Source organism: Apteryx mantelli, chromosome 13 (genome assembly GCF_036417845.1).
Source record: "Apteryx mantelli isolate bAptMan1 chromosome 13, bAptMan1.hap1, whole genome shotgun sequence".
NCBI lineage: Eukaryota > Metazoa > Chordata > Aves > Apterygiformes > Apterygidae > Apteryx > Apteryx mantelli.
In genome coordinates this window covers 6,694,823-6,718,098 of record NC_089990.1, presented here as the reverse complement: position 1 = coordinate 6,718,098, position 23,276 = coordinate 6,694,823, and the positions used below count along the sequence as shown (strand labels likewise).

The window sequence follows — 23,276 nt, the reverse complement described above, 5'->3', positions numbered from 1 at the left end:
TGGTCGTGCAGGCATTCAGTTGTGTTAGAGATGGGCATTTCTTTTTGGTAGATGGCTGGCTGTTATAATTCATCTGCAAGCTCATATGTGACTGTCCTGGCATGCATGTTTCCTGGCGGTATGCCTTGCATGGCTTCTTCCCTTGTAATTTGTCTTGTGACTTCTCAGTCCCAAGTGACATTGCCTAGTCATCTCTTCATTTAGTGAGCCAGGAGGTATATTCTCTCTGGTTAGATTGCTTCTCGCTTAGTCTGAACTGCTTCTGAGCAAGAAATGATTCCCCTCTCTCCCCATCTATACTGTGATCTGCTTAAAGTGTCTCCTTGTTCAGAAACAGCATGTTGCTGTCCCTCATGGCCCAAGCAACATTTGGACAACGGAGTGCCTTTGTCAAGGTTTACCTGTGGAAATAGGTCGCTATGTTTTCCATCAGTGCTGATGAGTATGCTTCAGAGTCAGCACACACCCAGTCACGTCCATAGGATTCCCCTGCGCTTTACCCAGATGATGACAGACAGCTCTCTGCATATCAACAGATTTGCACCAATAGATTCAGTGTGTCTAAAATACTCAGTGCAGTTAGCTTTATCCCATGCTTTTTGCCTCAGCTGTGCAGTCGCCTGCCCCAAATAGCGCCCAGGTCGGCAACCCCAACCGTGTAGCCTGCAGCTGTGTTGGGGCAGGGGCCCCTCGGTTGAGTGTGCTGCCGGGAGGACTGGTCGGCCCCAAGGTATCACCGGCAACAGGCAGATGTTTAGACATCTTCCAGTCTGGAGAGATGGGACAGCCGTGACTTAAGGCCTGTCTATTTAAATCTCTCCTTCCTTCCCCAAATCTTCACATGAGTATCTTCAGCTGTGAAAAATTCTCATCCCTTCAGCCTAGCTACCCCACAGGCAGCAAATCGCTTATATGAGGATTGTAAGACAGTGACAGTGAGGCATTTGACTCTGAGGATGACAGGAGCAAAGACATTACCTTTGGCTAGGAAGAATCCAGCATTACACATGGGACAGAACAACCCCTACCTGAGGGGCCACATTATAAGACCCTCCTCACTTAGGAAAACCCACAGCATGAATCTGTGAAGACAAAACTGTCTTTGTGTCTGTGCACACACCTCCCTCCCCACCCCTTTAAGAAATCCCATCTGTCTGTGTCTATTAGACAGCTAAATATCTGAGAAGATTAGTGTGATTAAGTGATTAAAATCCAATTAAGTTAATCCTTGACAGCAGACATCTTCTCCGGGAGGTTGTGGTCTGTAGTTCGCAGATCATGGATTTTGGTGTTTTATCATGTTCAGTGGTATATCTGGGGGAAACAAAAATTCCTGGGCCTTTTTGGAAGGACTGCTCACAGATGCTGTGGGGATCCTCCTAAAAGGTCTGCTCAGAGGCACTGTGCAGCATTTCTTTGATGCTAATTGGTGATTTGACTCTTTTAGGCTCAGTGCTGTGGACAGCGCATCGTTACTGGGAAACGTGGAAGAAATCTGTGCGTTTCAGCAAACACTGAACCAAGCCTTGGAAGAAGTTGCAAAGTAAGCTCCTGCCATGGCACTGAGGGTGTTAAGCTACTAGACTGTGTCTAAAAATAATAGAAAGACCCATTCATTAACGTTCATCCTGGCTGCTGTCTTAGGCTTGTTACATATAGAAGAAAATAACAGGATTGAAGAAAGGCAGCAGGTAGTGCTTTGACAGGAGGGAAGGCAGAAGAAACTTTGCCGTTTTTACTGCTAAGGCATCTGCTGAAACACACGACGCAGAAGTGTCACAAGCCCAAAGATGCAGACATGGGCAGGGTGGGAGATCTGGCAAGCATGAAGGTAGGGATTGTCAGTGGAAAGAGAGGAAATTATCAGAGGTAATAATATCCCCCAGGGAGGCTGGAAGATGTGTCAGGTCAAGAGCCTTAACGTTATGATTGGTGTGTTGGTGCTTGTAGGCTCCCTGAGAACCAGCAGCGAGTGGGAGGCTGTTTTATGAACCTGATGCCCCAGTTCCGGTCCCTGTACCTGACATACTGTGCTAACCACCCGTCTGCAGTCAACGTCCTCACGCAACACAGGTGAGTGATGGAGAAGGAGATTGGGATGGAAATTCCTCCTTTAAAAAGTTACTTATTTTATTAATATGTGGCCTGGCATGGCTTTTACCCAGGATCTTGGCAATAGGGTGTGGAGATAACAGGGATCCTGCTGCTGGGAAAATGACTGGGGCTTTGGGCTCTTTTGCATAGCTTCTCAGCTTCAGCATGGAGACAACTCTGGCAGCTTTGGTCAGCTCATGTAGCTCTGCTGTGCACGGATCTGTGCGATCAGTGTTCAAAGCTGGTCTCACAGGTTGAATCTGTATGTGTAAGACTTCCGTACCATGGGTGGAACAGAGGCAACCTCTGTTTGCCTCACTCAGCCCATGCAGCAGCATCTCCTACAACTGCTCCTTGCTTAAGGACCCAGATGCTGTTTCAGCCCCAGTGTTGAAATGCTCACACGCTTGCAGATGGGAGTATGTTTTCCTACATATGGCAGTATGGTGTGAAGCACATCGCTGCAAATGGAGGATGCTCAGAAAATCTCCTGGAGTTATCCAATTCAATAACTGAGCTGCTGTTCAACAGGACAGTTGCTCTGAGGGGTCTTTGGTACATCGTTGTAACAGCATCTTCCTTCGATATGTGCTGCCTGAGGAGACACCTGAATTTGTGTAATGTCATGCTGAAGAGTATGCTAAGCTGAAAGGCTACAATTATGTCATCTCTAATGCAGTTTAGCTGTCCTTCCCACAGTGATGGGAAAGCCAGGACTGCAGCCATACTGTTTAATTCTTCCCTTTCTGTAATGGAAGCTTGCAATGTATTTACTTACCTGCTGAAATCCAACTTTAATTCAGTCTAATGAAAAGCCTGGTTCCTGTAAATGACTCATTCATTTGGTTCATTAGTCTGACCCCTTTTCTTAAATCAAGCAAACAATCAGTTTTGGCAAATGTGCAGACCTGCACAAGCCGTGTTTTCCAAAGCGGTGTGCATGCTAACATTGTCATCACTGCTCCCAGCATGGTCCCTGCACCCAAGCAGCATATTGCTGTGGCATCCTCCAGCGCAGCGTGAGCGCCTGCAGCCCACGCTCTAGACGATCCGGCTGGCCATGCGCCACCTTGCTCTGCCGGGGGGCTGGCAGCTGGCACCAGTGTACCCCCCATACACTGCACACACAAAGACCTGCCACCACGCAGCATCCTCCGCAGCGTCCCCAGGAGGTATGGTCTTGCTCAACCATGAGCTAACTGCTCCCCGCCTGGCCAGCCGGGTTTGCAGCTGGGAGGTCCCCGGAGGGGGCTTTGGACTGCTTTTAAAACAGCATAGCTCGGAGCAGAGCCCCAGCCATCGGGAGACTGTGGGAGGCAGCAAAACACAGCCCTCAGTGGCGGCAAGCCCTGATACTTGTTGTTGTCTCTATTTATAGTGATGAGCTGGAGAAGTTTATGGAGAGCCAGGGTGCGGCCAACCCAGGCATTCTCATCTTAACCACCAGCCTCAGCAAACCCTTCCTGAGGCTGGATAAGTATGTGACACTTCTGCAGGAGCTGGAGCGGCACATGGAGGTAGGCGGGGTGTGGGACTGCTGTGTCCCTTGGTGCTGCAGGAGCTATCCCCAAATGGCAAGAGGCAGCTCTGCCCATTCCTCTAGTATTTGAGCAGCACGCTCTAAAATTGCTTAGGAGGTGGGAAAGGACTGTTGTACCTGCATGGGAGCCTTTCAGCTTAAAAGCAGGAAAGCAGTGGAGGATTGTGAGGGGGATGTGTGGGAAGGCAGTGCCTGCTCTTCACGCGAGTCCGTCACAAAAGATGGACCAGTTCCATCCCAAGCTAAAGCAAGTGTTCAGGGTCAGGCTAAAGCTGATATTTATTTGCACAGCGGATAATAATTCAGTGTTTTTATTATCATTTTCTGAGATTCCTGGCCCCGGCCCCTCGCTCTCGCCACACACAGGCACACCCCACCCCCTCACCCGAGGTTTGCGCTCATCAGCTGGAGCACACCCGCGCAGACATTGAGCTGGCGCGGAGCACAAACACGGGGGCGGAGGAGGGAGCGCCTGGGAGCAAGAGCGCCGCGAGGGGGGATAGAGACCTTCTCGGTGGGTGGCAGATGTGGTCTCGGACGTTCCTCTGCCGTTCACCTGCTGGTGTGCTCCAGCCTTGGGGATGCAAATCTCCAGGGGGGAATGCAAGGAGGTGAGGAAAACAGAAATAACAGTCGTTTTTTATCCAGATTTGCTTTTCCTTCTTCCAACATTAATCACCAGTTAATTACTTGGCAAAATTAGCCATGCTTGTTCAAATCTACATTCCAGCCAGAGGATTAAAACCTCTGTGCTTGAGCCAGAGGTTTTTCTGCATAAGAGAGAGCATAAGACCCTACACCGACCTGTCTCGCTCTCACCTGGCATAGCTAAGCAGCAAGGACAGAGCTGAGCTTGGCTGCATCTCTGGGATGCTGTGGCAATGCAAGTGTGTTCAGGTGCCTTTAGAAGTGCAGCAGGGAGGAGGTATGGGACTGCTGCCTTATGAGCAGGATTTGGCCTCTGCGTTTGGATTTCCACATCGGGACCTTTGCAGCAAGACTGGAAATCATACATCACCCTTTATTTTGTCCAGCAAAGGCTGCTGCTCCCAGTGCAGCCACCAAAGTCTGGGGCTGAGGAGGAGGTGGGAAGGGCTATGCTGGACAAACCCATGCTTTATCTCACCTTGAGTCCAGCCTCCAGCAAGGGCTGGTAGCAGAGAAACAGGGAGTTAAATGCAGCGGAGACTTCTTAAGCCGAAGGTTGTGTTTAATACTCCTTGGTGGGTTTTTGCTCATTGTTTTGGGGCCTGTTTGTATTTGCAACTTCCCCTGCATTGGTGCTGTCCAGCAGCTTGTGATAAACTGGGCTGGCTTGTGCTGGTCCATATTTGCAGCAGTGCCTGAGGTTCCTAATATTGGGCTCAAACTGCAGAGAGGCCCAGAGCCTCTCTTGCCTGACTTTGTGACTGCTCCCCTTAGGTGTTGTGGCCACAAGCCAAACAGAGCGAGAGCAGGTGGCCAGGGACTTGGGGACACACACATCAGCTATTTTTCTTAGTTTCTAAACCGAGTGTGGCGGTGGGGCCTTATCGCATGACTCATTAGGGGTAAGGTTTTGAGCGGTGGTCCCCTGGGAAGAGTATGGGCGTACGCTGTAGAGATGCATGCAGAACGGATGTATCCAGTACAGATGTATGCCATGGCATCCCCTGCACCGCTGCACAGCTGGAGACTGGGCAGGTCTGCTCACGTCCAGGATTCAGGGGCAAGTGGCTCCAGACAGCCTCTGACAGCCGCAGGGACAGCTCTGTCACAGCCTCGACTCCTTGTGATTTGTGTGGCTGCTGGGCACAAGGTCTGGATGGTGAAGAGCTTATGATGTAGGTCCCTAGACATGCAGGAGAAGGTGCTGGGAGGGTACCAGCGTGCAGCTGGAGTCAGAGATAAGTGGCAGCACCCTGCTTTCCCTTCCCCTGCCCAGGAGCTCCCCACTCAGGTGTGCTCTCCCTTAGACCTGGAGGTGGAGCTCCTGTTGATCACGGACATCCTACCTTTGATTGGGCAATAGCTGGAATATCTCACAAACAGAAGTTTTCTTTGTGAATGTGAAAACAGAAATCCTCCCTACACCGTCTGGTCGTTGTCATTGGTTTTCTTTGTAAGCTGAGTTTGGTCTAGGAAAAATCATACCTGCTCTTGCACTGACCATTTTAATACTCATTAAATAGTTTGATATCAATGCATTGCACAGCTACTTTAAAACATGTCAAGCTGAACAGGGCGGTGAGGAAACCAAGTGTGGAACCAGGGGGATTTTTGTCCCTTCCTGCTGTCCTGGCTGTCTGCACCCTGGATCCCACTTCCTCCGGAGCCCTGCAGCCCTGGGTGCACAGGGGCAATTCTGCACTTCCTGGGGTTGTTGCTGCTCATGGCTCAGAGATTTTTCTTTCCCTTCACTAGGAGGCGCATGCAGATCATGAAGAGGTTTTGAAAGCAGTCACATCCTTCAAGTCTCTTGTGGTAGGTGGCGATTCTTAAAATAGAGCGCTCCATTTCGGGGCTGTGTTTCACAAAGAATGAGTCAAGCCTGACATTTGTCTCCTAGTAGGAAAAAAAAAAAAAAAAAAAGGTCTTTTGGGGTGGAAAAGATGGTTTATAAAGACTCTTTTAATTTCAAGTTTCAAGCCTAGAGTTGCCCCTTTGGTTGCACGTTCCAGCAATTGCACGCTGGCTCTGTGATCCCAGCAGCAGAGGCAGAGGATCTCTCGCTTCTCTGTGCACTGCTGCAGAAAGCCACGTGTGGGTAGTGGTGGTGGCGGGGCCCCTTTCATCTCGTTTTGCCTTCATACCCTAATCATTTGCCACATGGAACTATACCGGCCCTTGCTCATTCAGATGAGCTGTGAAAGGTTAACACCGGTGTCTGACTCAACTGCTGGTGCCAGCAGAAAGGCTTCCTCTGAGCCCATTGAATGGCTGTTGATTTTGCTGAGATTTGTTCCACGGGCATCAGTAGGCTTTGGCTGTGTCACAGATATTTGTCACTCCAGGTGCCCTGGCCATCAGCAGTGAATGGAACGAGCTGCACAAACAGCAGCGAAGGAATGAGTCAGAGAGTGATATTGAACCTGTTTCAGTGAACTGCGTTACCTACACCCCTCAAAGGCCTTTCTCAATGAGATGAAAAGAGGGGAAAAAGCCATCCACATGCACAAATGTTTTACTCGGCAAAGCTTTTTTCAGTTATTAAGAAGCTATATGCTCTCTCTCTTTGTAGCCACTGAATACCTTTCACTATAACCACTCCAGATGTGGTCCAACTTCCTTCCTTAGCAGAGCAGATGCAAGTTTTCAGTGCTTAGCAGTGCAGATAAAAGATGGGGAGGAGAAAGTTCATAGAAAACAGGAAAGGGCGATCATGTTACATTTACTTAGAAATTCAGCTCCCTTTCCATTTATTCTAGTAGATAATAGGGGAATAATTCAGTTAAATTGTAAGATGTCATTAATCTTCAGAAATGCTCGTCAATGATAGAGACTTTTACTTGAAATGTGTACTTGGGCACTTAGAAATTTAATGTAATTGCTGCATAACTAAAGTGGTTCACTGTGGATTTGAGGTGAGACGGGGAGAAATGCCTTCTGCGACGTACGCATGACTCCCAGGAGGCCAGGATCAGAGAGGCTCCTGCGTGAAGGCACGGCAGACGTTACTGCAGAGCCACAGCAGGAGCAGAGCCATGTGATTTGCAGTGCGCCTGCTGTACAGATTGCGATGGATTGTTGTGGATTTTTTATGAATTTGCACCCTGTGAACTTTGCATTCAGCCACTCAGGGAGCTAAAGACCCATTTGAAGCACACAACAATTGCAAAACCAGAGGAATCCCCCACAGTCTGGTCCAAAAGTTGTGTGTGTTTTCAGGCTAGACCCAACACAGCCTCTCCTTCGAGCCTGCATAAGATCTAGATGGTCAAAGAATTTGCATGCCACTGACCCCCTTCCTGACTTTGAAAGGGGAGACAGAGGATTGAAAAAACAAGGAGCAGGTGAAAATTGAGCCCAGGTTTGGTCTTGCAGCAGTTTTCCCCATTGGCAGTGGTCTGTTATAGCAAATTTTGCATGGATTTGCAGGGTCATCTCTGCTTAGTCAGCATTGTCTTCTGGTTGCTGAGAGTTGCTGGAAGACTAGTTGCTCCGAGGAGCTCTACAAGTCCAGAACTGCTGCGCGCTGGTGCAGTCTTCTGAATTATGATAGCTTCAAAAGTTTCCTTTTGTACTGCTCTACTGCACTGCTGCAATATTGTGTCAAGCTCCCAGTTTGTGTTTTGTAGATTTTCTTAGAAAAATATCTTCCAATCTGATTTGTGGGGGCTTTGCACTGCTGCAGATATGACTTTATTTGCTGTTTGGGCAGAATTGGCAGGGTGTCTCTGAACACCAGCAAAATTAGAAACATTTAACTCTGTGTCTATCTTGGTTTGGAAAATGTGACCCTATTCTCTCAGAGGTAGAGCTGGTTTGGAAAGAAAAGTGTGCTCAGTGCAGTTTGCAATTTTTTGGACATTTTAATGAATTCATTACTTTGTAAATTGCTAAGGTGTGATTTTAAACAAACTTTATGTAATAGAGCCAAAGCAGGCTTCCATGCAGGCTTTCCTGGTGCGAAGGTAGTGAAGCTTTTGCAAAATGGTAAACCCAATTGTATGTGTAACTATATGTGATGCTGTCCATCTTCGCTGAATTCCTCTCATTGCCATGGGTCTCTTTTGGGGTAACGCTTTGAGCCCTGCAGTCAAATTCTGCTTGGGGTGCAATCCCTTGGCGTGCTCAGCGCTGAGCCCCTTTGGCTAAAGCTGTCAGGCCGCGGAAGCCTGGCTGGTGAATCCGTCTTTGTTAGGATGGCTCGAGTCTGAGTCTGCTCTTTTGTTAACAAGAAGCACTGCCGCTATGATTTCCAGTCACAGTGCCAGGAGCTGAGGAAGAGGAAACAGCTAGAACTGCAGATCCTTTCAGAATCCATCCAGCGCTGGGAAGGAGAGGACATAAAAACAATGGGAAGCATAATCTACATGTCCCAGGTTATGGTACAGTGTGGGGGAAGTGAGGTAAGTGCGATGGTCCTTCCTTCTCCTGGCTAAAGAAATCCCCGCTTGCTCGTGGGATCAGCTATGCAAAGCGACAGCTACTCTGAGCCCCGGCTGGCAAAGCGCTGACAAATAATGCCTAATTTTATCTGAGTGAGTGCTGCACAATGGGACTATGCATGTCTTTGAAGTCAAGCACTGCATCAAGTCCTGAGGGATTAGCTTCAAGCCTTCAATGACACACTTTTCAAACAAAAAAAAGGTGTTTTAGTGTCATTTAGCACATTAATTTCCCTTCTTCCCCCCTGTGACTTACTCTGAGAAATGAGAGTGACTTTAAAGCGTGCATTAGCATAATCGTTTTGCAACGTCCTGTGCACAGCCTGGTGACTGTTGTGACGTCCCACTCCAGAGTTGACTGCACTGTGGAAATAGCTGAAGGGATTCCTGTACTACAAGAGCGCATGCTGGTCCTGAAGTATCGCATGTGTGTTCTTAACAGACATTTTCCTGTAGGGTTAAACCCATGAATACTGCATGTTTTCGGGTTTTGCTGTGTGGGAATGTACCTGTTACCACTGAATTGCTTGCTTGCTATAGCAACTTTCCCTGGAAAGGAAGATCTGTAAAACAAAGCCCCTTAGTGTCTAGTCCCTCCTGTCTCATTTGGGATGTGAAATGCTTGGAGGCATAAGGTCTTCTGAGGCACTTTTAAATGATTGGAAAAGGAGGTCAGTAATATCTTTGGGATTAGCAAGTGGCAAACAAAAATGTATGTAGGCTCCCTTGGAAAAAATAGTACAGTTAATGCAAAAAAGTGATGCTGTAAAGAAAATAAGCCAAAGTAATCAGTTTGGGTATTGGTCCCTCTAAGGCTGTGATTCCAACCACCACAAGTTCACTTTGCTGAGAGGAGAGTACTTGCGATAGGTTGCAAACCGGACTGACCTTAATTCTTGTCCCCGCAGGAGAAAGAAGAGCGCTATTTCTTGCTGTTTTCAAATGTTTTGCTCATGCTGTCTGCAAGCCCACGGATGAGCGGGTTCATATATCAGGTAGGCATGTTTAATTTGAAGTTGCAAGGTGTTAGGTGTGAAAAAGGAAATCAGATATCTCTCAAAAAATTCAAATCCTCTACTTCCTCAAATCTCTCTGCTGTGGTGTTAATGCTCAACGCTAAGGAAGCAGGGCTTGGTTTCACCACGCATGCCAGGGCACTTTCTGAAAGTACCTTTGTCCTGCCAACTGGTTAAACAGCATGTGGTAGGTGTGAATGCTGTGGAATTAGGAAAAAAAACAACTCAGACCAAACCCTGCCGCTGCTGTTGCCCTACATGCTATTCTCAAGAATTTTGTGTGTGTGTGTGTGTGTAAGGAGTCCTGACCCAGCTGTAGGATTTTGCTCCGCATGAACAGCCAGCTGACTGTCAGCGTTGTGCTGTTTCTGGAAAATATTTCACTATTATAAAGGCCACTGTAAGTAGGCAAAATTTCCACTGTATGAGGCAGCCTAAATGATGCATTTCTTGTGTCTTACCATTCTGAATAGCTGCAGTCAGGCTGTTTGGAGCTCGTCTTACTCTAATTCCTTGAAACAATAAATAACCTCCTGGAAAGGATACTGTTGTGTCGATGTGTCGTTTGTTGTGTGCAAGGGTGATGAGGGAGACAGGAAAAGTTTGGGAAGGGTTTTGCTGGGCTTAGATTTTGTTCACCAGTGGAAGTAAGGCGAGTGGGCAGTTCATTATGCAAAGCAGAGGGACACGGAAGGCTTTCAGAAAAACAGGGGAAGTTTATGGTCCTGACTTCTTTGTGAAAAGGCTTTGCACCTAGGGAGTTTCAAGGGTGACAGATGAGCCAGGGATGACTCAGTTGTCATGGGAGCCTCTTCTCAGGGGTTTGACCTAGTTGTGCAGGGAAATCTAGATCCATAAATTAAAGGAGACTTTTCGTGTAGTCTGAAGCCTTCACAAATTAGTTTTTAATGGCGAATTCTAAAGAGAAAGGAATCAGCAGAAACAAGTAAAACAACACCTACCTGGGAGGCAGATGCAGACACTGACTCTTCCTCAATTCTCCCAGGGAAGGCTGCCTTTAACAGGAATGACGCTGACAAAGCTGGAAGATGCCGAAGGGAACGAGCACACATTTGAAATCGCAGGTCAGTGGGGCCCCTGCCTGGGGCCATCCTCCCAGTCCAAACAGCAGCTGCCACCAGAGGTACCAGCCCTCCTGCTTGCAACCTCTGCATCCCCATTGAGCCATGGTCATCCTTCTGCCCCTCTGCTGTGTGAGTTCCTGGGCATCTCCCTCCTGCCTGAGGCAATCTCCTTCTGATGCCCCTGAGCTCTGTCTCTGGCTAGTGCCCAGCTGCTTTCTAAGAGAGCAGCATTTCATATGGGACAAATTTTCGGCAAGGGCTGATCATGCCTTCCAGTAGCACTTTGTGCCTGGTGGTATTTGGTGTCAGGGCCCCATTAAACACTGAATTACCGCATTTGCTTACTTTTAACTTTAAGCAATTTTGCACACTTTCATCCCTCCAGTTTCCTTAGCTTTTTTATGTTGCTTCCATACTTTTGGGGACTGGGTGCCCAAAACAGAACAGGCAGTCACATCTTTGCACTGGCCTTTCTGAAGCCACTGTACTTTGCAAACTGAGGAGGTGCTTGCTGTCATGATGAGTTGAGCTTGTCTTGTGTTTCTTCCTGGGTCTCTGCCATTTGCTAAGGAAGGTTATTTAACCTTCTGCTGCAGGGAACATGACGGAGCGGATCACTGTGTCCTGCAGCAGCAGCCAGGACTTGCACGAATGGCTTGACCATTTGCAAAGGCTCACCAAAGGGACATGCAACACCATATCCAAAACACAGTCCTGGAGCGCTCATTCGGTAAGTGCGTTTCACCCCAGCCTATCTTGTTGCCTGTTGTTTCTCGGCACTGGCTGATCTCTCTTTTTCTGCAGTGCACCTTGATAGCGAGATAATTTATACAGCTGTAGAACCTTTTGCATCGCTGCAGTTTTGTTTGTAACCGTGTAGTTCACAACCAGCACTGCTCATAGCATTTTTCTATATCCTGCCCTATTTTGGTTGCAACCTACGTGTGCTTAAAAGAGTTCATAGCGAACCTTTGTCCGTTGCCCTCTGTTTGGATACTTTGTTTGGTGGGTAGCAGTCTTCATTGTTCCTCATCTATTTTCTCAGACATTTAGTTCAACTGGACAGATTCGTGGCCCGCTGGAGCCCCCCAAAATCCTCAAGCCCTGGAGCTTGAGTTGCCTCCGCCCTGCTCCTCCGCTCAGACCGTCGGCAGCACTGAGTTACAAAGAGGTAATCCCCCGTGCACACAGGGTACCCTCGTTTCATGACAGTCTCCAGTGTTTGTGCCCAGATTTCTTATCCCATGGTGAAGGCACAGAAGCTTAGGTTTATTGCTCCTTAGTCAATGGGAATGTTAAGAGAAAATACTGTGCAAAGTCATGCCCCAGTCCTGCAAACGTGTGACGGATGCTTGTCGCTGCACCTGGCTTTATGCTGCAAGTGGAGCCTGAGCATGTGTGTTTGCAGGGTTAGTGTCCCATTCTCAGTGTTTTCGGTCGGTTGCCCTAGCTCGCTCTCAGTCAGTGACAGTGCCCTGGGAGGCAGGCGCAGGGATTTCATTGCTGTGGTCCACGACGCTCCTGCCCTCGGCTGCTGGATGTCCCCAGTCCTGCAGGTGCGCTCAGCCCTCCTTCACAGCCCACCTGAGTGTTTTACACACCTGCAGCCTGCGGGATTGCTTCCCCGGCAGAAACCCTGAGCCTGGGAGGTAGGAGGCCCACGGGACGGCGGAGTGGGGAAACCCAAACTAAAACCCAGCTCCTGTTCTCAACCCCTGCGGTAACTGCAATGCTCTCCTTCCCTACCTCACATTAAACTTTTGGGATTACTCACTGGTAACTTGGGTAATGTTCCTCTTACTGATAGAGCACTCCGGTTCTGAGTCACCGGCCTTTCTTGGTACAGCACCCCTGGGAGCGTTAGTGCCTGGGGCTCCGAGCGCAGCGTGGGCACGGGGAGGGGGCTCGCGCCCTGCCGCCGGCTCAGCCCCCCACCTCTCTGGGACAGAAAACCTGGCAGCCAGGGGGGCTGCGGGGCTGCTGCTCCAGGCAGAGATTTTAGGTGGCGTCATGGTGTTCTGTTATGTTTATTTCTTAAAATTCATAAAATAATAAATTTCAATTTAGAAATAAAATTGTTCAAAAAAACAAGCGAGCAAACTGAAGACCACCCTTAATCTTTGCATGTTCCAAATCCCTAATGTAGACTAAACAGTTTCTTGTTTGCATGGTGAATTAAAATATAGGAAGGGGCTTTAATTTGAGGAGAAATTTTTCTGTGTGAAAGTAGAAAGATTGTATTTATTTTTAATGTAGGCCAAAACCACAGATTGAGCGATATCATTAATACCACAATCCTTTGCACTTTCTCAGTTATTCCCTGCCCACAGAGCAGGAGTTAAACTATCTGCGTAGAAAGGATGCGAGAGGTTTTTGCAGCAGTGGCTGTGCATACAGGAAGCCCAACGGGATGTGCCGATGCTCCGGGCCTGGATGGTGGCATGCAAGGTGTAAAAGGACCCAAAACTGTGGTTTGCCTGTGGACAGCAGTATCACAGACTCACCATGGAAAGCAGTGGAGGCAGCCCCCATCTTCCTCTAATGAGCCTTCCTTTAAAGACACTGCTGAGGCTAGAAAGTCCTCAGATAGTGAAAAGATTTTCCTTGCATTAGGCTTGGACTTGCAGTCATTCTGCCGCAGCTGCCAGTGGTAGGACCAGACTTGGTGGTCACAGCTGAGCAGCTTAGGCTCCTGTTGCCTAGACTGCAAGCGGAGCTTGGGAAATGGGGCTTTGCCTGTTGCAAACATTTTGCTAACTGAAAACAAATTACAAGAAAACACGACTAATTGCAAGGCTCCCTGGCACCGCCACTGCTTGACCAGGCTGGCTGAACAGGTCAGTGGAAACCCAAAGGCCAGTGGGCTCCCCCCAGAGCTGGGGCAGAGCTGAAAATGCACAACATGATATTAAGGCTCCAAAGGCCAACCTGCGTGAGCCTGGTGGGCTGTTCCCCTCTTAAATGCAGAGGGACTTGTGGACACAGGCGTGTGATGTCAAATGTGAAATAAGTTGTTGGCCCAAGCAGATTTTCATCTGCCCTGTCCCTCCCTGCAGCCCCAGAGTGCTCAGTCCCTAAGCAGAACTTCTATTTCGTTGTATTTGAAAAAGAAAAATTGAAAGCAGGACACAAAATAAACTATGCCCATAGCTCAGAGCAAGGCACATTCCTATTATGAAGATAAAATAAATGAATACAAATTTCAAAGGTTATTTGCAGGGAAAGGAGTGGGGGAGTTTGATTAAAAGATTAGAGATTTTCAGACATCCAGTGTTGCTTTAATTGGCTTCTAATAGTGTAGGATGGGATGGCACGGTCTTGTGCATTTCCTCATACCTTGCTGTATTCAGGAAACCCCAGAACCTGCTTACATACCGCACATCACTCTTGTTATTTCCATTGAAATTGGGTCATTTTTCCTGTTCTGTTTCCAGTAATCATTTGAAATGACAAAGCAGGTGCTGTGGGTACAGCGGTGTGTCTGGATTCAGGTTAGCAAAGTGAGAAAGACTTACAGATGATTTCTATATATTTTTTTTTTATTATTATTATTTTTTTTTTAAGTAACCTGCTTTGCATTAGGTGAAGGGTTTATAACCTGGGAATTCATTAGTTCCACTGGCCAGATCTGCAGGAGAGCCGCCCGGCTCCCCGTGCCGAGAGCCTCTGCACAGCCCCAGGGACGGCCAGGCTTGGACCCTCCCCAGCACGTTCCAGGGAAGTCCCGTTCCTGGAGCAGGAGCAGGGAAATCCCACCAGGCCGATGCCTGACTCTGTCAGGTTTCCAGTGAGGAGAACAGGTCCCTCTGGCAGGGTTCCCTTTGAGCAGACACGGTGCTGGGGGATTGTCACTGGGGTGTCCAGAGTGTCCCTTCATCTCTGCCGGGTCGGTCCGAAGCTGGTGGGACCAGTGCTGAGCATGGGACCAGGCCCCCGTGTGGCTTCCCAGGGCTTGGACAGAGCCAGACATGCTGGGTGGCTGCAGAATTGGCTGTTAGCGGGTGTTTGGGTGCTGCAGTCCTCTCCGCCCGCTGCCTTTCCAAGAGGCATTTTCCTAAACAAGCAATGTCTTCAGAAGTCTACTACTAACCGAGGAGGCATGTGCTCTATTTTGATGTGTTTAGAGTGTATTAATGCCCACTTACCATGCGTTTCACATATAATTTTTTCAGTTTTGCATGACACCATCCTCCTTTGCATGTTGATAGTGCTCTAAAACCAGTACAGAGGGTGTGACGCATTAATCGCAACACTAACATTTAAATGTGTTTTAGAACTGTGGATTTAATGGACTTGGTCAATAAAATCATCAACCTCTCACACTCATCTTCTCTTTCTTTGCATATTCATTGTAGAGGATGTCTTATATCTTAAAGGTAAGAGTAGATACATCTCTTTGGCTTATTGCGGCAAAGAATGCTTGTTCTTCTTGTTCATGCTTCTCGTGCTTGCATGACCCTAATTTTGCCTGGTGATGGATCAGTATGCTAACATGAGAGTCAATTGTGACTGGCAAATATATTTTGAGAGAAATCTCAACAAGAATTTAGGACTGTGATACTGAAACTTCCTGGCATGCCTCTTCTGCTTTTTTTTAGCCATTCCTTAAAATTTATATTGCATGTAACCTGCTAATATACTAATTCTCTCCAAATGAGCAAGACTCGTAACTCAGTGAAGGAGATAAAAGCTTTTGTTTCTTACTTATGGAGTCATAGCAGACACTAACTTTGTGTGTATTTGTTTGTTCCCTATATATGTTTATGGGGTATTTATACTCTCAAATAAATTGTGTGCATTTAGAAACAATGTCATTTATCAACTGTTTTACATTAGAAATAAAAATGGAGTCAAGGAAATAACCAATATTACAGGGTTTTCTAACAAAGAGCACAGAGTTGGTAAAGAGACCAAAAGAGCTGTGAGTGTGTGTGAATTCTTTAGCTAAAGGATATTAGCTGAGGGTTGCATTTGCTGAAGGACTGTGTCATGTCCTAGATCTGCAGGTGCAATTCCCACTGCTATTAGAGGGAGCAGTGGCTGCATGTCTAGTACATGGGGAAGGCAAAAAGCATTGTTTTCCCCAACTCTGTCATTGTCTGCTTTGTAGTTCTCTCGTGTTGCGCATAACATGGATAGCTGCGTTCAGCCTGAGCTGCTCCTTTGTTTAAGCTGCCTTTGGTTCTGTTTAAATACAGGAGTCTGTTTCTCTATAGGATTCCAGCAAGAGTCCAAAAACAATGAAGAAGTTTCTTCCGAAAAGGAAAACTGAGAGGAAAGCTTCTGATGAAGAGTTTGTTATTAGGAAAAGTAAGTGTTGAATTTTTCTCTTCTTTTCTGAGGTTTCTGTTTGCTCAATAATCTCCACAAGGCTTTGAGAGCCTCCATGATGAGACACACGAGCAGGTCTACATGCTGCTGTTCATGGGAGGTGTCTGGAAGTGCAGTGTTCCTCCACCTTGTATACATCTCCTCTGAGTCGGAACTACTGAGCGATGCTACAGTCCTCACTGTGATTGCTAGCACACAATCATGTGGTTGTAGATGGTCTTGTCCTGGCTACGAAGTCAGGGAACCACTTCCGAGCTGTTAAAAGTGCATTAAAAGCACATCAGCAAACAATCGTCAAAATACCTCTGGGAGAGTACAGTACATATCATAGAGAGCAAGATGAGAGCTGGGACAAGCTCTTATCTGTCCATGCCATCAGCTCCTGCATCAATTTTCATAGGGGACCAGAGAACAGAAAAGGCCCTATCCATGCAGGTGTTCACCTGCAAAGAAAGTCATTCTGACAGCTCCCTGGAGTCCGTTTTGGGACACTCCTAGTGGGTTTTATGTGAAAGGCCTTGATCACTTGGTGAGCTGCTGCAATATAAAAGCTGGAGGTCAGTTGTCTCACTCAAGAAGACAGTATTGATCAAGAGTTTGAAATGAGGACTTCACATTTCCCAGTCCTGCTCTGATGCAGCTGTACCAGATGTCCTGGGTACACTTAGGGAGCCCCTACTAGGAGGGCTGCTCTGCCTGCCCAGCTCCCAGTGCTCCCCTCAGCCAAAGTCAGACATCACCCCCTGACTTTTGCTAAGACAAGCAGCTGGAAGTGTGTTTTCACACCATTCAGTCATGGTGCTCAGTGCCACAGCATGCTGCAGAGGCCAGAAAATGTAAAGAAGCTCAAAAAGGAATTGGGCAAATTTGCAGAGACAGTGTCAGTCAAGGCAACAACACGCTCGTCTCTTAAGAGAGTTTGGAACAAGGGCTGGGAGAGATGAAGCCAGAGAAGTTTGCTTTTAGTGATAGCTGTTGTCCGCAATGTTTTACAGGCACTGCTGCGCTAGAAGAAGATGCTCAGATCCTGAAGGTGATCGAGGCGTACTGTACTGGGGCAGGCTTCCAGCAAGCTCTCAGTTCAGGTGGGCACACAGCCAGATTATTTAATTCTTCTATTCTGTCTACCACACTGATAACCCCTCTGGGAAAAAACAGATGGTTGCATCATACGGCAATCAGGCTTCTGCTAGGAAACTGTGTGGTGTTCAATCTTCAAGATAAGGAAGCTTCATCTGCCTAGTGGTTTATTTGCCATTGTTTTTCTTCTAAACACAGAGAATGAGTAAGTAGGAGGGTAGATGAGACACAGCTACTTCACCAGCACTTGTTAGGAATTAAACAAACTTAGTCAGTGCTTGTGGCTGTCAGCATGAAAACCTGATGGTAATCTCAGGTTGCATATAGCTTTAGAAAGGAAGCATGAATATTATCTCTCAATCAGCTGCGTATTTAAGAACAAGCAGCTTCATAAGAACCCGACTATCTAACATCTTAAACTCTGGAAATAAAACTATTTATCATTGCTGGTGAGATGTCAAATTAAATCAGCGAAATAGCAAATGATGCTACATTTAAAAATGGGGGGCCCTGTTTCTTCCAAGGGCTCTTGACCCTAATCGAATGATTTCATTTATAACTAATGATGTAGCTTTAGATGCACCAAGCATTCTTGAAATCTTTCCACTTCCTTTTTTAGCTCCAGTTCAGCTAAGTATATAAGCCCATATTCAACCCTGGCAAATACCCAAGTCCCTCCCCGCACAGCAGAGCACATAGGTGCATGTTTAGGTCTCACCGAAGTGCTCCCCCTTTTCAGTTTTCCCTACACTGAGAACAGGAATTACTGCGGGTGTCACAGCAAGCGTTCAAGCCGTGGCACGTTTCCAGGCTGGGGCTGCATGCATGTGTTTAACACCTTGTCACACGCACTGCGGGATGCACAGCAGGGGTAACTTCTGTTATTAGCGGCCGTTTCCGGGCTGGCTCCATCCCCTCTGCGTTCGCTGAGCTCGCCCAAAAAGCCACGTCCAAGGCGTAGGGGCTGCTAGGTCAAGGGCAGCACGTCGCTCGCAGGAGGGCTCTGGGGTGGCCCCCACGCACAGGTCAGGGACCCGAGGGGCAGCGCAGGGGTCCGCACTGGGAGCCGCGCATCTGCTTGAGCCCCCAGTTCTCCACTGCATCCCAGGTTTGCGGAGGAGGTGAACAACATACGAATTTGCAGTGCTGTCTCTGGCACAGCGTGGGTGTCAGGGAGAGTCTCCATTTCTCCTCCTGATGAGTAATTCTTGTACCCAGGCTCCCGTAAAGACTCCATCCCCCAAGTCCTTCTTCCCGAGGAAGAGAAAATCATCATAGAGGAAACGAGAAGCAACGGTCAGACTGTCACGGAGGAAAAGTAAGTGAGGCTGCTCTCCACTTGCAGATTCCCTTGTTGCTTTTTGGAAGGATGTTAAGAACTAATGCCCTCTCCTTCTGCATTTCCGCAGAGCAGCACAGCTAATGGGGAGCTCAGAATAGCCAGGTGTTGTTACAGCCTGGCAGAGACTGCTGTCTCCGTCCTCGCTGGGGTCCTGGCTGTGCCAGAAACTCTGGGCTATTTCTATAGGGAATTTGTCCCTTTTAGTGAATGGAACCACATTCCCAGCTGCTCTGAACTGGCTGTAGCCCTCTGCAAGTTGGTATGCCAGGTCCCAAGAGCTAGTTTATCGAGTCCCTGATTTTGTTAATGGCGTTAGGGAGGTCTGAACCGGATGAGGGGTTTTTTATGCTCCTGACTTACTGGGCTACTGGTACCCATTGGGAGCCCTGCATGTCATCACCTGGGTAATGCTGTCTGGGAGTGCTTTTACAGAGCTTCAGCCTCTGGGTGATTGCACTGGTCTGCTCTCTTTCTAGCCCAGACAGTGCATTCCTTTCTTTTTTTTTTTTCTTTTGCAGCATAACCTCAAGGAATCAAGGTCATTTTGTGAAAGATACTTAGGCACTTTCAGTTTTAAAACCATTATTATTTTTTGCAGTAGTGTAAACAAGGAAGCCAAAGCTGCAGAACTTTGTTGATAACTTAAAGCCAGCAGAATGGGGTATTTTTCTCCAGTTTTAAGAAAAGATCTTTGAACTTTGGACCAGTGGCTGATAAATGCTTCTGGACAGTGTTTCCAGAGTGCTCTCACAGGCAGCAATGACAGTGCCCATTGCAATGGGCAGCAGAGAAAAGCAGAAACCAGAAGCACCTTCCCATTAGCGTCTCGGTTGCAACACTCCCATTCTCTTGTTTTACTGCACTTTAGCTCCTTTTGTTTCATTTTCTGGGGATTTCTTGTTTTTGTAGGAGCCTTGTTGACACGGTTTATGCACTGAAAGATGAAGTCAAAGAACTGAAGCAGGTAATTTGAGTGGTTTTGTTTGTACTGTGGGTAGATCAGAAGCCAGCCAGACCAGCGCGTAGGTGCTTGGGGATGTCGTGTTTGACTGGCCAGTGCTGAGGAAAAGTCCTGCAGATTGCAGACCTGATCCTGCAGCTGCGTAGCAAGAGTCACTCCTGCCGCTGGCTGTGGGAGCTGTACAGTGCCATGCCCACAGCGCTGTTTAGGTAACGTGTCTGCCTGCCAGAGGCAATGGCTCTCGCTCGAGCTGCCGTGTTATCTCGTGGCCGACCACAACAGGGGAGAGCTGCTGCCTGTCTTCCCTCAGCCGTGCAGCCCCTTACATCAGTGCTGTGGGTTCGTGGGTGACTCAGGGCAGAAAAAAGAAAACCGTTCACTTTCTTCTTGCTGGGTTAGTTTTCCCCTGGTTTAGCTCCCTGGATCAGCTCACCACGTCGTCACTTGGGTACCAGAGCCTGCATGAGGAAGGGACTACTTGGCCTTTGCTGTAACATGAAAATTTCCTTCCAAGTCTAAATTCTCTTTCAACTTGACTGTCCTTTTGATAGGAATATGGTAGATGCCGGGTTCTTGTGGGCTCAGAGGAAATGCATCCTCTTCCCTCCAGCCCCAAGCCTGAATGTGAGTAACACCACACCAGGAGGACAGGATCCTCAAACCCAGGCTTGGAATAAGGTTTTCAGGAGAATGTTTCTGACTGCTCAAAGTTGCTGAGGCTTTTGTGCAGGTCTGTAAGGTAGTAAGGCTCTGCTTGAGCCTGTCTGACCACAGGTAACTTGTATTTTTTGTCCTTGCAAACTGCCATTAACCTGTCAGATTCTGGCATTTTATCACCTCCAAGCCACAGGCAGCCAGACATGCAGAAGTACATCATTGCATAAGGTGCATGGATATTAGTTGCATCTTTATTCCTTTATTTTTCACCTCACAGGAGAACAAAAGGATGAAACAGTGTTTGGAGGAAGAGCTTAAATCAAGGAAAGATTTGGAGAAGTTGGTTAGAAGGCTGCTGAAGCAGACAGATGAGTGTGCCAGGGAGGACACGGGGCGCAAGTCGTCTCTGATAGCCTGAATCTGGGAGAAGCTGCTGGCAGTGGTGTGTGACCTCAGGTGTTTTTTGGGAAGCAGAACTGGATCCTTTGCCTCTTTTTGCTCCTTATTTTGTTGGTTTTGGGGATTTTGTTACCAAAAAATAAGTCATAGAGAAAAAAATGGTTTTTTTTTTTCATCCTATAAGGAAATAAAACAAACACAAAAACAATCACAACTAAAACGGTAAGCAAGCGGTCCATGACTTGCAATTCATCTGCAGCAACTAATACCTCATCATACCTGCTGCTGGGAGCAAATACAAGCTCTGCTAATCATTGCCGCTCACAAAGGGTTTGGCAGTAGTTTCCTAGAGAGGAAACGTAAGCACTTTTTAATGCTTTCATTCTTTTAAAAGCTCCAGTACCTATTTATTGAATGAAAATGTTATTGAGTTGGCATTGAGCAGAAACCAAAAAGCACCATGCTCCTCTTTTCAGATAATCACAACTGGGGAAGCTTTTCCCATCCACTTTCTTTTTCCCCATTAGTTGACTGTAGCGAACTAGAGCCCAGCAATACTGTGGTTCCTGTGTGGCCTTGATACTGATTAAAATGTGCAATTACCACGAAGACATTTTAAGTCCTTGGGGAAGTCAGATCTGGAGCACCTGTCAGAGCGCATGGGAAGGTACGCTGCACGGTACTGCCTCCTAACAGCTCGCGATCAGCACAACAGGTACCTGCTGTTCTGCCCCCAGTACCTTTTCTTATGCATGACCTGTAACTCCTGCACCCTGCTGCATTTTCACTTCAAGTGTCCAGGTATTGTATGAGTTGATAGTTTTGCTGTGCTCCCCCTTGCAGTACATGCTTTTCTCCGTACGAAATGCAAACACTGCTTGACAAAAGAAAACCCCAAATGTGCTCGTTCTCTGCTCCCAATGGCCACTTCTCTCCCATCACCCCAAAGGGGCTTGTTCCAGGAAAAAGGAACTTTCTCTTGGGATAGGAAAGGTATTTCTGTTTATGCTTTGACAAGAGCTGGAGCTGTCCTGGGGCAATGACGAGTAGCACCCTTCCAGATCCCTGCACAGCTCCTCAAGCACAGCACACAGACAACATGCATATGTATCAGATATCTTCATCTTATTTGGTGTTATACCCTAGTTTATAACTGATGTTTTTCTTCCCTCTTAGCAGCATTATGAAAGTAATCTTCTGTTAAAGGTAATGATAAGTTTTATGAATATCACAGGGCAGCATGGTCCCAGGGTATGCAGACACACCACAGCTCACTACACAGTCAGACCATTACATTATTCGTGAAGGATAAAATAGAGGCAATAGCTGCAAACTCCCTCCTTGCAATTCAGATGCAGCCAGAACATAGCAAATGGTGTTTGGGGAGGGCTAAACTCCGAAAACATCACAAGGAATTTAAAAAGCATCCCCATTTAATTCTAAGCTGTTTCAGGGACAAAATAGGGATTTTTTTCCTCTGGCTACACTTGCCATCCCCAGAGCATCCCAGCTAGATGGCAGCTCTCCACATCCCCACCTGGGCACGCATTTGACATTTGCTGGAACATCAGTCAAGTGCTACTGTGCTGGTTAATCCTTTCCCAGGACGGTGTCCCTTTGCTGCTTGTGCTGGCGTGGCTGAGCCCGAAGTCAGTTTACGCTGCTCTTTTGGGATGCTTTGCCCAGACACCCCGTAACGAGGCCGAGGCGGCCTCCTGGCATCATCCGGTCCAGGCCAAAAGTGGGCTAGGGCCTAGCTCGGGACGTGCAATCAGTGCAAGGAAGCAAACCAATGGGTCATTTATACTCTGAGGAAAGGCTAGAAATATTTGCCTGCTGTCCCCCAGTTTAGTTGAAACCCGTGCTGTGTACATATGCATGTTCATAAGATGTAATGTGATGGAGGGCACACTGGGACATTTTGGATCAAGCGTTTGTCAAGAGCTAGAAGCCAAAAAAGACAAGAAAAAAATAAAATAAAAAAGGAAAAGAAGCCATGCCGGATGGACAGCAATGTTTCAATATTTACTTTGTTTACAGCGCTTTGTAAATAGGTTCCAGTGAGTCTGTCTTTAGATGGATGTTGTCAGCTGCCTTCCAGTTTATCTTTGTCATGTAGGTTTATTTACTGTTACTACTTATGCAAGTTCGACTTTTCTAACATGTTTTTATTTTGAACAGTTTTTTAATTGACATTTTCAACAAATAAAGAAGGATAAAACTCGCTTCTTAGCTGACTGTGCCACTTCCTGTGTTTTCCGCCTCCCGTTTTCCTCCGGCCCCAGGGAAGCAGGTCAGTGCCACATGTGAAAACCTGGCGGCACTGGGCGACGCGTCCTGCCATCCACGAGCAGCCAAAGCAGCCCCGGCGCACGAGGACAGCCAGCCTCCCACCGGGGAGCCCGGAGGCTGTGCCCGGCCGCCGCCGGCGGGGTTGAAGAAGGTGCTCGAACTGCCCGCGTCTGCATCGCGCACGCTCCGGCCCGCTCGCCGCCGCGGCGGGGCACGGCTCAAAGGGTCGTGCTGGCGTTCGGGCTGGCGCCGTCTCACCTGCCGCCGAGAAGGAGCCTGGTCCTGGGCCACGGAGACACGGTTTCATCTCTCAAGCCTTGCCTGCGTTTTGCTAGCAAGGATACTTTATGGAGTAGAGCTGTTCTTTACTGCACCAGTCGGTTGCTTTC

The 23,276-nt window shown here is 47.7% G+C and overlaps 1 protein-coding gene across 3 annotated transcripts in view; it reads left to right on the top strand.

Moving 5' to 3' along the window:
* ARHGEF6 (Rac/Cdc42 guanine nucleotide exchange factor 6) overlaps window positions 1–22,827 on the top strand; it is a 51,637-nt gene extending 28,810 nt beyond the window's left edge. For all 3 annotated transcript variants that reach the window (XM_067304084.1, XM_067304083.1, XM_067304085.1), the window contains 15 exons: window positions 1,448–1,543; window positions 1,951–2,073; window positions 3,473–3,611; window positions 6,038–6,097; window positions 8,539–8,685; window positions 9,633–9,719; window positions 10,747–10,825; window positions 11,422–11,555; window positions 11,871–11,996; window positions 15,181–15,201; window positions 16,042–16,135; window positions 17,152–17,241; window positions 18,455–18,554; window positions 19,488–19,542; window positions 20,474–22,827. In XM_067304084.1, coding sequence (XP_067160185.1) covers window positions 1,448–1,543; window positions 1,951–2,073; window positions 3,473–3,611; window positions 6,038–6,097; window positions 8,539–8,685; window positions 9,633–9,719; window positions 10,747–10,825; window positions 11,422–11,555; window positions 11,871–11,996; window positions 15,181–15,201; window positions 16,042–16,135; window positions 17,152–17,241; window positions 18,455–18,554; window positions 19,488–19,542; window positions 20,474–20,614 — 1,492 coding nt within the window. In that variant the 3' untranslated portion in view covers window positions 20,615–22,827. The remainder of the gene's footprint in view (window positions 1–1,447; window positions 1,544–1,950; window positions 2,074–3,472; window positions 3,612–6,037; window positions 6,098–8,538; window positions 8,686–9,632; window positions 9,720–10,746; window positions 10,826–11,421; window positions 11,556–11,870; window positions 11,997–15,180; window positions 15,202–16,041; window positions 16,136–17,151; window positions 17,242–18,454; window positions 18,555–19,487; window positions 19,543–20,473) is intronic.
* Window positions 22,828–23,276: the final 449 nt, after the last annotated feature.